At 41.9% G+C, this 15550-nt stretch overlaps 1 protein-coding gene across 1 annotated transcript in view; it reads right to left on the minus strand.

The window, feature by feature from the left end:
- ubxn7 (UBX domain protein 7) overlaps positions 1-15550 on the minus strand; it is a 117596-nt gene that overhangs the window by 25971 nt on the left and 76075 nt on the right. Inside the window, exon 6 of the mRNA XM_072573082.1 lies at positions 2256-2402. Coding sequence (XP_072429183.1) covers positions 2256-2402 — 147 coding nt within the window. The remainder of the gene's footprint in view (positions 1-2255; positions 2403-15550) is intronic.

A 15550-nucleotide genomic window follows, 5' to 3' on the forward strand; every position in this document is an offset into this window, starting at 1 on the left:
CTGGCAACATCCTTGTAAATCTTTTCTGAACATTTTCAAGTTTCACAACATCTTTCCCATAGGAAGGAGACCACAATTGCACACAATATTCCAACAGTGGCCTAACCAATGTCCTGTACAGCCGTAACATGACCTCCCAACTCCTGTACTCAATACTCTGACCAATAAAGGAAAGCATACCAAATGCCTTCTTCACTATCCTATCTACCTGCAACTCCACTTTCAAGGAGCTATGAACCTGCACTCCAAGGTCTCTTTGTTCAGCAACACTCCCTAGGACCTTACCATTAAGTGTAAAACTAGGAGAAAGTGAGGACTGCAGATGCTGGAGATCAGAGCTGAAAAATGTGCTGCTGGAAAAGCGCAGGTCAGGCAGCATCCAAGGAGGAGGAGAATCAACGTTTCGGCCCAAAACGTCGATTCTCCTGCTCCTCGGATGCTGCCAGAGCTGCTGCGCTTTTCCAGCAACACATTTTTCAGAATTAAGTGTATAAGTCCTGCTAAGATTTGCTTTCTCAAAATGCAGCACCTCGCATTTATCTGAAGTAAATTCCATCTGTAACTTCTCAGCCCATTGGCCCATCTGGTCTAGATCCTGTTGTAATCTGAGGTAACCCTCTTTGCTGTCCACTACACCTCCAATTTTGGTGTCACCTGCAAACTTACTAACTGTACCTCTTATGCTCGCATCCAAATCATTTCTGTAAATGACAAAAAGTAGAGGACCGAGCACCGATCCTTGTGGCACTCCACTGGTCACAGGCCTCCAGTCTGAAAAACAACCCTCCACCACCACCTTCTGTCTTCTACCTTTGAGCCAGTTCTGTATCCAAATGGCTAGCTCTCCCTGTATTCCATGAGATCTAACCTTGGTAATCAATCTCCCATGGGGAATCTTGTCGAACGCCTTACTGAAGTCCATATGGATCACATCTACTGCTCTGCCCTCATCAACCTTTTTTGTTATTTCTTCAAAAAGCTCAATCAACTTTGTGAGACATGATTTCCCACACACAAAGCCATGTTCACTATCCATAATCAGTCCTTGCCTTTCCAAATATATGTACATCCTGTCCCTCAGGATTCTCTCCAACAATTTGCCCACCACTGAGGTCAGGCTCACTGGTCTATAGTTCCCTGGCTTGTCTTTACCACCCTTCATAAAAAGTGGCACCACATTTCCCAACCTCCAGTCTTCCGGCATCTCACCAGACTCTAGCATTTTTTCCACTACTGATTACTAATTCATCTGAAGTGCTCTTTTTATTTTGGAAGATGAACATCAATGTTTCCAGAGCTATCATCTTTAGTACTCAGAGGTAAATTCTCAGGCCCTGGGGATTTGTCTGTCTTTAACCTCACTAATATCTCTGGCACTTTCCTATTTACCAATACTGATGTTCTTCAATTCTTCCCTCTTGCTAGACCCTTAGTTCCCTAATATAAAACAAAGGGCTGCGAATGCTGGAGATCTGAAACAAAAACAGAAATTGCTGAAGAAACTCAGCAGATCTGGTAGTATCTGGGAAGAAAGCAGAATTAACATTTCAAGTTTGGTGACTCTTCATCAGAACTTGGTTTATTAACATATCAGGGAAATTATTTGTTTAAAAAGTTAAATTCTAAAAGTTTTGACCCCTAAAATGACTCAAATGCCATATAATGAAATGTTACTTGAAAACTCAACTCTTTGTAGTGGACACATCACAAGGGCACATCAGCAACTGCAATGAACATGTGACTTTTAAGATGGAAAGAATAAACACCAAAGCAATAAAGAGAGAGAAAAACAGGAACAAATGTCAGAGTGAAAGGAGGAGCAAAACAGGAAGTGTTAAAAGTGGAAAGACGGAACAAATGATTGCTGCAATTACAAGGTTGGCAGACCTCTCTTGTTGGACTTGATCATAAAGAAGTGTGATCCATACAGGAAAGCTTGATAAGTAAAATCATTGACATAAAACAGAATCTGTCTTATTTCCATGTATCAGATGGAATATTGAACAGGTTTTTAAAACCTTGTGAACCTCTACTGGCCCTCAACCTGGTGATACAAGTAACATCTGCTACAGCGAATATAAAGGGACTAGAGGGAGGAAAACATTAATTTAGACATGCATGCATTCATTTCATTGGGACAAAATTTTACAAGGATGTCAATTACTATGACTAATGGGCAGTTAAGCAGTTTCTTGCCAGCAACAATGTACTCAACCTTAATGCTAAAGCTGACACTAACGCCTGCTTCTTGGTACCTGCCAGAAGATGAAGTGTTCGCGAATTATGGTTTTCACTGCCTCATTGCTCCAAACGTCACGGTTCAAACACTGGCAAGCGAAGTCTTGCACATTTTGAATGTTCACCATTAACCATTTGTTCTGCAGCTGTCCCGATTCCTTTGCCTGTTCAAGAGTGAAGAAATGAACACATGAGAAAATTATAACTTCATGGTTCATCTTAAGTGTTGAGCTCTATCTCACAATGAAAATGATTCCATGGAAATACCACACAAAATACAGAAACTGAGACATCCAAGGTGACTTGCTCCAGCTTTTTAAATCAAGTATTGATAGTTTTTTGATAGTTAAGAAACAGACCTCATCCAGAAATAATCTAAAATATGTTCTGGACTTCAGATTTTAGTGTAATGCGGCAAATCCTTAGTTTAAGTGAAGAGAATACCTGAAGTTTATCAGCTAATGAAGCTTTGTCTTTTCTAGTCTTGCACATTATTCATATAACATCCAATTGTAGACAGTTATTTTTGGACATGTAGAGGTTTGATAGATACAGAAATTGAACCCCAGATTGAAGAGATTTCAAATCAAGCTATTGAGAAATAAACATCCATTAGTAGGAATCCTGTTTGTCCAAACTTCCTCTCTGACTACAAACATCTTACTTAACAAAGTCCAGAGTGTTTAAGAACACCTCCAAGTGTGCCCAGCAAAAACCATGTAGCTTGTTACTAAACAACACTGATTACAATCCTGCTGCTTGCTCAGTTAAGGTGAGGACTCTTGTGGTGCAGTGGTAGCATCTCTAACTCTGAGCCAAGAGGCCTGGATTCAAATTCTAGCTGCTCTAAAGGTATGTAATTGCCTTTTTGGACAGGCTGATTTAAAAAAAAGACTACTCTACACATTGGGAAATTAGCCAGTACAATTAATTGTACTAAGTGTTCATTACTGAAAATGTGTTGCTGGAAAAGCGCAGGTCAGGCAGCATCCAAAGAACAGGAGAATTGACGTTTCGGGCATGAGCCCTTCTTCAGGAATGACGAAAGTGTGCCAAGCAGGCTAAGATAAAAGGGAGGGTGGAGGGACTTGGGGGAGGGGCGTTGGAAATGTGATAGGTGGGAGGAGGTTAAAGTAAGGGTGATAGGCCGGAGTGGGGGTGGGGGCAGAGAGGTCAGGAAGAAGATTGCAGGTTAGGAAGGTGGTGCTGAGTTCGAGGGTTGGGACTGAGACAAGGTGGGGGTAGGGGAAATGAGGAAACTGGAGAAATCTGAGTTCATCCCTTGTGGTTGGAGGGTTCCTAGGCGGAAGATGAGGCGCTCTTCCTCCAGCCGTCGTGTTGCTATGGTCTGGCAATGGAGGACTCCAAAATAACTGCATGGTTCATCAATGGATTAAGTCAACCATGGAAAGGGGAATTGTTCTAAGCTTCAGTGTAAACATTGTTACTTTCACTACACCAATTAAGGATCGCTCCTCTTTGAACATGAGACACTGACAATGTGGATTTTAGTCACTGGCAATTGATCAAAGATACCTTCACAAAATGACACAGGAAGTTGGTCACCACACAAGTTATGATGTGGAGGTGCCAGTGTTGGACTGGATTGGGCAAAGTTAAAAATCACACAAAATCAGGTTATAGTCCAACAGATTTATTTGGAAGTACCACCTTTTGTAGTGCTTCTCCTTCATCAGATAGCTAGTGGGGCAGGATCATAGCCAAACTAGCTGCCTGGCAGCAATCCAAAAGCTTGTATTTCCAAATAAACCTGTTGGACTATAACCTAGTGTTGTGATTTTTAACTTGGACTACAATAAGTGTAATGTCACCATCTTATTTACTACTGCAAGGAAATAGAAATACCCACTGAACGAGCAGATTTTTGACATACTGGTAGCAAGAGATCCTCCATATCATTCTGCAAACCCCATTACACAGATGTTAGCAATCAAAGTACCCTTCTCGCTGTTTAGAACTAATCACCCTATTGATTGGTATGAAGATGATCATTAATCATTCACAACATAGTTTCTTGAATTGTTAATATGATTCAGAATAACACTCTGCCTACATCAATTACCAGACACTCATCCACATATCTAGCCACCTCAAGAAATTAGATCAAATTAGTTCGAGAGCACTCCCCCCAACCCTGATAAATCATGCTATTATTGATTACTTCTTATCACTTCAAGTAGAGATAAACACTGTCACTCACGATATTTTCCAAAAGTTTCCCTACCACTGTTCTTAGACTCACTGGCCTACAGTTCAGAGGTATCCATACCACTCTTCTAGTACCATATTAGCTGTCTTCCATTCCTCTGACAGCTCTCCTATGTCCAGAGAGATTTGAAACTTTATGTCAAGGCTGTTGCAACTTTCTCCCTTGCCTCCCACAGCAGCCCAAGATGCAGCTCACCTAGGCCTGTGGATTTATACAATGTTAACCCCACTCAAACCTCCAATACTACCTCCCCCCCGACTCAAATCTACTTTGTTCAAGTGTATGTCTGATTTTTTATGCCAATATCATTCGTTTTTGGGAATACACATGCAAAGTAATAATTTAAATGCACATCTATTTTTCCTGGCTTCACACACAGATTGCCACTTTGGACCTGAATAGGCCCTACTCTTTTTCCTGATTTTCCTCTTGCCTTTTCATAGAATTACAAAATGTTTTTGGTTTATCCTTTATTTTAACACCAGTGTCTTCTCACACTCCCTCTTTGCTCTCTCACTGTTTTCCTCAATCAATCCTCTGCACTTTCTGTACTCTTAGTCACAGAGTCATACAGCAGACTCTTCGTCTAACCAGTCCATGCCAAACATAATCCCAAACTAAACTGGTCCCACCTGCTTGCTCCTGGCCCATATTTTTCCAGACCTTTTGCTATTCATATACTAACCTAAGTGTCTTTTAAACATTGTAACTGTGCCTGTATCCACCACTTCCTCAGGAAATTCATTCCACATGCAAACCACACTGTAAAAAATTTGCCGCTCACCTTAAAAATATGCCCTTAAGTCTTGAAATTCCCCATCCTCTGGAAAAGTCACCCACCATTAACCCCACTTATACCCCTCATTATTTTACAAAACCTCTATAAGGTCACCTTTCAACCTCCTACGCTCCAGCATTTCTTTATAACTTAAACCATCCATACCTGGCAACATCCTGATAAATCTCTTCTGAATGCGCTCTAGTTTAATAATATTCTTCCAACAACAGGCCAACCAGAACTGGACACAGTACTCCAGAAGAGGCCTCAACAATGTCCTGTATAACCTCAACATGACTGCCCAACTCCTACACGCAAAGTAGGAAGTCACACGGCACCATGTTATAGTCCAACAGGTTTATTTGAAATCATAAGCTTTCAGGTCACTGCTCCTTCACCAGATGAAGCAACAAAGCTCTGAAAGCTTGTGATTTCAGATAAACCTGTTGGACTATAACCTAGTGGTGTGTGACTTCTGACTTTGCCAACCCTAGTACAACAATGGCACTTCCACATCTCACCTATACTCAAAGGCAAGCATGCTAAATGCCTTTTTAACAACTCTGTCTATATGGGATGGAAACTTCAAAGAATTATATAACTTGTTATGAACCTGACCACATTCCCTCAAAATATTTTAAGAAGGCAGCCCAGACCCTAACTTTTTCCTTTTTAAGGTAGTCGTGAAGTGCATGTTCTAGATGTGATGCGACTGGTCAAACTACTTGGAAGTTAAGGAAAACAAAATTTGTTTAAACACTATAGTCAAAATACAAATAAAACAAAGAGGAATTTAGAGTAACTTAACTTTTGGAAGACTTAAGTTGATATCATGGATTAGAAAAATGAGGCAATAGCTAATTAAAGAGGCTCCACATGGTCTACAATAGATATGTGGTTCATGAGAAAACAGCTAACTGAACCCCAGGTACAGTGATAAGCCTGGGAAATGGAAGCAATTTATAATCCAGCAAGGGAGCAATAAGGTACTGATTTTAAAAAATGGAAAGAAAAGTTGAAGCAAACTTGCAAGCAAGTTGTAAAAGCTTCATTAGGTAAGTAAAAGACCAGCTGGGATAAATTTGATCCTGTTATCGGTTGGGACAAGAGAATTTATAGAAAAAACACGGAAATTGATAGAGAAACTAGATTGTTACTTTGCAGTGTCTGCATGGGAGAGTAAATGGCCCAGAAATATGAGGAGACTAAGGGAGTTGTGAAACACAGGGACAGAAAACAAGTAACAGTAAAGAGGTAGTACTTTGAAAGTTAATTGGATTGAAGTTGGGTAAGTCACTTGGACCAGACAAGCTTCTCCCAAAATGATGAAGGAGAGAGATAGTGGGACAGAGTGGATGCACTGACAGTTAACTTTCAATTTTGTCGTCTCTGAAAAGGTTCCTGTGGAGTGGAAGCAACAAATGGAACCTCACTGTTTTAAGATGAGAAGTAGAAAGAGACTAAAGAACTACAGAAATGTCAGTTTGACATCAGTAGCAAGGAAATGTTACAATCTATTAAAAAATGTGATCACTCAACTTTTTGAAATGACATGAATTTATGAAAAGGAAAAGAAAAGAGTATAAATTAATGCACCATTCTCAGGATGGTAGACTATTACTGGTGGAATGCCACAAGGATCAGTGGCAGCATGGTGGCTCAGTGGCTAGCAATGCTGTAGCACAGCACCAGCAAACTGGCTTCGATTTCATCCTTGGGTGACGGTCTATATGGAGTTTGCACATTCTCCCCTTGTCTGCATGGGTTTCCTCTGGTTTCCTCCCACAGTCCAACGATATGCAGGTTTATTGGATTGCCCATAGTGTCCAGGAATGTGGAGGCTAGGTGGATTAGCCATGGGAAATGCAGGTTTAGAGGGATAGGTTAGAGGTGTTTGGGTCTGGGAGGGATGCTCTTTGCAGGGTCAGTGTAGACTCAATGGGTCAAATGGCCAGCTTCTACACTATAGGGATTCTATGATTAACCAGATAATGTTATGAAATTGAAGGCGTGTACTGTACCTTTAAAAGAGAGAGTGAATGTTGTTCTGAATGGAGAGCTTACAAGCATTTGTTTATATGACTAGATGGTAGTCCCAGAGTGTACTGGAAAATTGAAAATATATAACATTTGGCTGTGAAATAGATACTTGAGGTTTGGTTGCTGATTTGACAAACATTTGGATTGAACTAGTTTAAATTATGCCCCAGGATAGTAAAACCCAATCAAGTTTGAATTTATTGTTTTGCCAACATCGAACCAATGAGATAATCTGATGTTGAGGGCATAAAAATATTGGAGAGAGCAACTGCCATCGAGACAGAAATACATGGAGATCTAACATCTTGCTCTCCGAGAAATTAAGAAACACTCTCTATCAAAGGAACCTTTTCATATGAAACATACTCGCAGAAAAAAAAAGACAACCACCCAGGGAATTCAGCAGCCGCATGAGTGAAGACACAGATGATAACAGCGGCTATGTGGTTTTGAAATTAAATTGATGTAATTTTAATAAGTGTCTTATTAGAACAACATATTGTTATAGAGTTGGAGGCAGGTAATAAGCAGTTAAGAGAAAGAGGGGCTTAGAGTTGTGAATCATTGTTGTTTAATGTTCATTTTTACAGTTAATAAATTGATGTTATTTTCTTTAAATAGTGAAATTTGGAGTTCTCTGTCACGCATATTTTAACAGATTCTGAGAGAAGGTGAACTTTTCTGGGTGTTTGGTTTAATTAACAGAAGGGTTCACTGCTGTGTCATAACAATACAGTATTTATAACTAACTGTTCCAATGTAGTAACATCTCATAAACACCCCCTTGGCAAAATGGCAAATTCAGACAGATTCTTACATGCAGTTCTCCAATCCAGAAGGAAAAAAAATCAAGAGAAATTCCAGAGGAAGTAGCAGCCAGGAATCATTGACTGGACCTCTAACTTTTCTGAGACCCCAAACAGCTGACTGCTAAAGCTAAAAATAACTAGAAAGCTTGGTCTGTGAGAGCTGGCTACTCCCATTCAAGCTGTTTCCATTATTCCACCACTTTTAAAAAAACCTAAAGGCCTCCTAAGTTGTTTACTAAGGCCATCTCCAGTAGCTAATTTGGCTTCTTTGCCTTTACAACCTCTCTCCAAAAAAGAACCCAGCACAAAATAAACTTCTTAAAATGGCAACATCGTCATAACCTGAACCCCTAGGGTTTCTCTGATCTACAATACTCCCCAACACCCTACCATTAATTGTATAATCCTGCCCCTGTTTGTTGCACCAAAATGCACCTTGCATTTTTCCAAATTGAACACCATCTGCCATTTTTCAGCCCATTGACCCATTTGATTAAGATCCCTTTGTAATCTTAGAAAACCTTCTTCACTGTCTTCTCTCCCACCAATTTTGGTATCATCTACAAACTTACTAACTATGTCTTCTATATGTTAATCCAAATCATTTACATAATTGACAAACAAAACAAAGCCATGAACCAATCCCTGTGGAACACTGCTGGTGACAGGCCTCCTGTCTGAAAAGCAACTTTCTACCGCCACTCTCAGTTTCCAGCCGTTAAACCAATTTCTAAACCTTCTGTTGTTTTTAATCCTTGATATCAAACATAAGTGTTCACTTTTGCGCTATCGAACCTAATGCATTCATTGACATCTATGCTTCACTCAATTTGTTTGTAGGAAAATATCGAGAACCAGCAGACACAGACTTAATGATAACTGATAAAACTAGTAATGGTAACATGTGGAAGAAGCTTTTTATGCAGCGAGTGGTTAGCATCAGGATTGCACTGCCTAAGGATGTAGTGGGACAGGGAAAATTGAGGCTTCCATTGGAAAGGTGATCATTATTTGTAAAGGAAATGTTAAGCAGGTTATGGGTGTGGCACTCTGTAAATTACTCCTACACAGCACCAGCAGAGAGGCACTAGGCTGAATGATCTCCCCTCCTCCTCTGCTGTAACCATCTAGGCCTCCATCTACTCAGAACAGCACAATGTCAACCAGAAGTAACAAGGGTGGCCAGTTTTTAGTATATATTTTGGAGTTTGCTATCTTCTGGGTGTTACTTGCATCTGAGTATAAAGCCTTTTGGCAATCCAGGCTATTGTAAAAATGACTGATAATTATCCTCTGAGCGATTTGGATATACAGTGAAAGTTTTACAAGGAAACAGCTGATTTCTTTTTGCCAAAATCAAAATATTCCATATTGCATGGCTTTAGATCACATGAAATATAGATTAATTTATTGGACCTTCTGCGTTGGGAGAGTTATCTGTAAATCCAAAATTAAAACCAGCAGAAGCCAACAAAAAAGGAATTAGATAAGCAGGAGCTGGCAATACCTAATTGTGCTGCCACACAAATTTTATAGATACAAAACCAATTTTTTTTGTCAAAGGGGACTCCACGTTGGGAGAATAATCACCAACCCTCTCTTGAGGAAATCAAGCTGAACTCCCCACACTGTCACGATTCTATGATTCTTAGGATGGCATCTTACTTTTAAGCGTTAATCACTAATCCTATAATGGCCAATTTTACTGGTGTGATGCATTGCCACCATTTTCCATCCATGTAGTGTTCACTATGCACAAAATATCTTCACATTAATCTCAAGCTTCCCCCTCAGAACAACCTAGGAGAAAAATACCAAAGCAGCTGAAATGTCCAACTGAATATTTTGATTATCCTCAACATTTGAAGTTGTCACTAACATTCAAATGGATCGGAAATAATACAATAATTTAACTTTGGGAAATGGCCATCATCCTATCCAATCTCCCTCTAAGTTCCACTGCTTTCTATGTATCACAATATGTCATTATACCATATATAGAAACTTCATCAGCCATAAAATCCTTCAGATACCAAGATAATTTTCTTTGCAAAACCTCAACCTCCTACTTAATTTCTTCTGCTTAGCATTTGTTTCACTTTCTGAAGAAATTCTCTCAGCTGTCTGGCTTTATTTACTTTCATCTTCAAACTACTCCTGAAATTCCACCTCATCAACCCTCTTCATAATGTCAAACATTCCAATCGATGTCCTGACTGTTTTGCCAAAATCCCAAGACACACAACCTCTCCTTCCCTCTAAATGTTTCATTGGATAGTAGGTGAGACTTCACTTATTGCAAATGCTTCAGCATATCTCCACATTGGTGATTATTCCCATTTGGTGTCATTTGCAAATGTCTTTTTTTTAATTGAATCTAGTCCAAGTGACAGCTCGACATGCTTACTACAGAATTAGAAGGCTATAGGTTCAAGTTTCACTCCACAGAGATAAGCACAGAAATACAGGCTGACACTCCAGTACAGGAATGAGGGATTGCGTATAGCTGAATGTGCTAGCTTTTGGATAAAACTTTAAAACAAGTTCCTACCTGCTCAATTAGGCAAACATAAAATATCCTACGTGTATATTCAAAGATCAGTGACAGCAAGTGATTTCTGCCTAGTCAACATCAACCCCGGACTAATGTGATTTAATCAGATTTCTTGGTCAAAACATTCTGTTGGTGGGATCTTGTTGCGCACAACTTGGTTATCACATTTTCCATATGACAGTAGCAACTACATTTTAAAGGCAATGAAATTCTTTTGAGGGCATTGAAAAGTTATAAAATCTTGAAGATACTGCATAGGTGTGCATCTTTCTTTCAATTCTGATAAAATTATGCACCAATTGTTTGCTCCCAGTAGCAAATAATTCCAAGATAGCTATCTCCAATAAGAATATCAGTTTTGAAATAGGAACAAGAATTAGTCATACTACTATAGATGTGGATAAACAAAGATAAAGTTGTTGCTTCTATTCTTTGAGCTATTCTCCTCCCTGTACTGCCCAAAAATTGTTTCTTTTTCTCTGACCAAGACATATTGACCAACACATCAGATTTCATTCCTCTGAACCCCTATTCCCCTGATAACCTCTCCAACATTGTCCTGCACAGAGCAAAGGTGGAACTTGTCAAAACATTGCAGTAAGAAGTTGTGTGTCGTCTGTGTGCTACTTTGAAACTCACTCCCCAAAGGCAGCAGCAGTCTCACTGTTATTGTCCAGGCTGGCTGCCCCGGAAAGTGGTTGGGAGGCGGGTGGGGTCGGGGCGCAGGGTTAGATGGGGCTGGAGGGTGGTTGGGTGGGGTGCGTGGGCAGGGATGAATGGGTTTGGAGGCGGGATGAGGCAGACGGGAGATAGGGAGCAGACAGTGGGTGGGGATGGAACGGGCCTCACGATGGAGGGGGGGGGGTTGGTCTAGACAGGGTTGGAGGGCCAGACAACAGGGGGCCAAACTGGGGCGGACGGAGACGGCGGGGTTGGACGGGTTGGGGGGGGGGGGAATGGATGGGTTTGGGAGGTGGACAGGGGGCAGAGGTAAATGGAGTTGGGGTTGTTTGCACAGACAGGGTTGGGGGTGTGGATGGCGTAAGAGGCAAGAATAGAATTGGGGGTGTGAACGGTGTTGGGGGCACGGACAGGGTTGGGGGAAGTGGACGGTGCTGGGGGCACGGACAGGGTTGGGGGAAGTGGATGGTGCTGGGGGCACAGACAGGGTTGTGTGTGCGGACGGCGTTGGGGGCATGGACAGGGTTGGGGGTGTGAACAGCGTAGGCGGCACGGACATGGTTGGGGGTGTGAACGGCGTTGGGGGCACAGACAGGGTTGGGGGGTGTGAACGGCGTTGGGAGCACAGACAGGGTTGGTGGTGTGGATGGCGTTGGGGGCATGCACAGGGTTGGGGTTGTGAATGGTCTTGGGGGCACGGACAGGGTTGGGGGTGTAGACGGCGTTGGGGGCACGGACAGGGTTGGGGTTGTGGATGGTGTTGGGGGTACGGACAGGGTTGGGGTTGTGGATGGTGTTGGGGCATGGACAGGGTTGTGTGTGTGGACGTGTTGGGGGCACGGACATGGTTGGGGTTGTGAATGGCGTTTGGGGGCACGGACAGCGTTGGTGGTGTGAATGGCGTTGGGGGCACGGACAGGGTTGGGGTTGTGGACAGTGTTGTGGGCACGGACAGGGTTGGGGTTGTGAATGCCGTTGGGGGCACGGACAGGGTTGGGGTTGTGGATGGCGTTAGGGGCACAGACAGGGTTGGGGTTGTGGATGGCATTAGGGACACGGACAGGGTTGGGGTTGTGAATGTTGTTGGGGGCACGAACAGGGTTGGGGTTGTGAATGATGTTGGGGGCACGGACAGGGTTGGGGGTGTAGACAGCGGCGGTGTTGGACAGGGTGGGGGCGCAGACGATAGTGTGCTGCTGCCTAGTCTCCTGAATGGGGAGCAGACTTAGCAAGTGCTCGCTGTGTCAATCCCATTGAACTGATTGGGGTAGGGGGCAGCAGGAGGCTTCAGCAATGCTGCAGGTCCCTTACACACAACTGTGTGTCTGCTCAGAAACAAACCCTGAGACAGAGAGAGGGAGCAAGGCAGGCAGAGCGAGGAAAAAGGAAACTCCGAGTCCCAGAGGAGAGGCATTGAATCAGTTAACCGAATAATCAATTATCCGAACAAAATAGTGCCCACACATCTTGTTCTGATAATCAAGGTTCCTCTGTACCAGACAGCTGTCTTCTGAATTCCTGCTTTCTTTCAAAGAATCAATCATTTTATCAATTCAAATTATTCCATGAATTAATTAAAAAGGATGGTAGAGAGCAAACCTGTGAGTAACAAAGTCATCCCAGCTACCCCCACAGCAGAGATGGAGGCTGTTAAGAAATTAAGTCAGAAATGGCATCTTCAGTCAGTGAAGTTTTGGTTTGGGCAAGCTTAGGTGCCCTGAGTCCCACATCTCTGAGACCTTACACTCTGGGTTCAATTTACATGGTTAGAGGTCATCAGTTATGAATGTGTCTCAGTGACAAACTATAAACATGAAGTGTAGGAGTTTTAAACTCTGGGTGGAATTCATAAATCAATCACTTTTCCAACTAGTGGATCCTGCAGATATTTCTCTTATTTTGGATACAGGCTAAGGAGGTTTTGGGGAATGGGAGCACAGAGCGCAAGATGCTGAGCTAATTTATATATATTATTGAGGTAATTCGTCTTATTAGGAGGACCCATCAGGGAATAACTTACTGATGGACTGTTTAATGTGTTGTCAAAAAAAAATCTTGTTCATAATGAGGAACTTGTCCTCTTGGATTCTGCCTATGCTTAGACGTGCTCTGCCTTCTTTTTCCATGGCCTGCATAAAGTACAGAAAATTTTCTTGTACATGCTTAACAAAGAAAATAAGCTGATGGTTTGTAATAGGTCACAAGCCAACCTGCTTCTGAAGCTCTCATTTTTTAAACATTTTTCCAACTCCTGCTCACCAAACAAGGTCTAACACAACTGCTCAATGAAGTCAATTGAGTTGGATATAGCACTTCAATTAAATACCAGAGTTGGGGTTACTTTTGAGCAAATCAATCTAGTCTAGTGCTTTAAAAATGATCCAGTACAACTGAAAAGTCAAAATCTTCAACTGTTTGACATGGAGAGTCATACTACAGTATGACAATGGCGAACAACAACACTTTAGCCAATTAGGCCATAACATAACCAGCAGTCTATACCCCACAATTCTGATCATTCAAACATTCGTGCAAATTCCACCTTCATTAGATTAGATTAGATTAGATTAATTACAGTGTGGAAACAGGCCCTTTGGCCCAACAAGTCCACACCGCCCCGCCAAAGCGTAACCCACCCATACCCCTACATCTACATCTACATCTACCCCTTACCGAACACTACGGGCAATTTAGCATGGCCAAATTATCTTTGGACTGTGGGAGGAAACCGGAGCACCCGGAGGAAACCCACGCAGACACGGGGAGAACGTGCAAACTCCACACAGTCAGTCGCCTGAGGCGGGAATTGAAGCCGGGTCTCTGGCGCTGTGAGGCAGCAGTGCTAACCACTGTGCCACTGTGCCGCCCACTGTGAAGATATTTAGCAAATGCCAGTACAGACAATGAGGATGGATCTAGATGTGTATTTACCGGGCTATGATGAGGAGGTACCAGTGTTGGAATGGGGTGGACAAAGTTAAAAATCACACAACACTAGGTTATAGTGCAAAAGGTTTATTTGGAGGAAGGGGAGCCGCGTTTTTGATAAGGGATAGCGTTACAGCTGTAATTAGGGAGCATATTCTTAGAAATACATCCAGGGAAGTTATTTGGGTGAAACTGAGAAATAAGAAAGGGATGATCACCTTAATGGGATTGTATTATAGACCCTCTAATAGTTAGAGGGAAATTGAGAAACAAATTTGTAAGGCGATCTCAGTTATGTGTAAGAATAAATAGGGTGGTTATGGTTGGGTATTTTAACTTTCCAAACATCGACTGGGACTGCCATAATGTTAAGGGTTTAGATGGAGAGGAAGTTTTTAAGCATGTACAAGAAAATTTTCTGATTCAGTACGTGGATGTACCTACAAGAGACGGTGCAAAACTTGACCAACTCTTGGCAAAAAAAGGCAGGGCAGGTGACTGAGGTGTCAATGGGGGAGCACTTTGGTACCAGTGACCATAATTCTATTAGTTTTAAAATAGTGATGGAAAAGGATAGACTGGATCTAAAAGTTGAAGCTCTAAATTGGAGGAAGATTAATTTTGACAGTATTAGGCAAGAACTTTCAAAAGCTGATTGCGGGCAGACATTCACAGGTAAAGGCTGGAAAATGGGAAGCCTTCAAAAATGAGAAAACGAGAGTCCAGAGGAAGTATATTCCTGTCAGGGTGAAAGGGAAGACTGGTAGGTATAGGGAATGCTGGATGACAAAAGAAATTGTGGGTTTGGTTTTAAAAAAAGCATATGTCAGATCTAGACAAGATAGATCGAGTGAATCCTTAGAGTATAAAAGCAGTAGGAGTATACTTTAGAGGGAAATCAGGAGGGCAGAAAGGGAACATGAAATAGCTTTGACAAATAGAGTTAAGAAGAATCCAAACAGTTTTCACAAATAGATTAAGGACCAAAGGGTAACTTGGGAGAGAATAGGGCCCCTCACAGATCAGCAAGGTGGCCTTTGTGTGGAGCCACAAGAGATGGGGGAGATACTAAAGAAGTATTTTGCATTGGTGTTTACTGTGAAACAGGACATGGAAGATTTAAAATGTAGGGAAATAGATGATGACATTTTTGAAAAATGTCCATATTACAGAGGAGAAAGTACTGGATGATTTGAAACGCATAAAAGTGGATAAATCTCCAGGACCTGATCAGGTGTACCCTAGAACACTGGGAAGCTGGGGAAGTGATTGCTGGGCCCTTTGCTGAGATT

Source organism: Chiloscyllium punctatum, chromosome 6, assembly GCF_047496795.1.
Source record: "Chiloscyllium punctatum isolate Juve2018m chromosome 6, sChiPun1.3, whole genome shotgun sequence".
Taxonomy (NCBI): domain Eukaryota; kingdom Metazoa; phylum Chordata; class Chondrichthyes; order Orectolobiformes; family Hemiscylliidae; genus Chiloscyllium; species Chiloscyllium punctatum.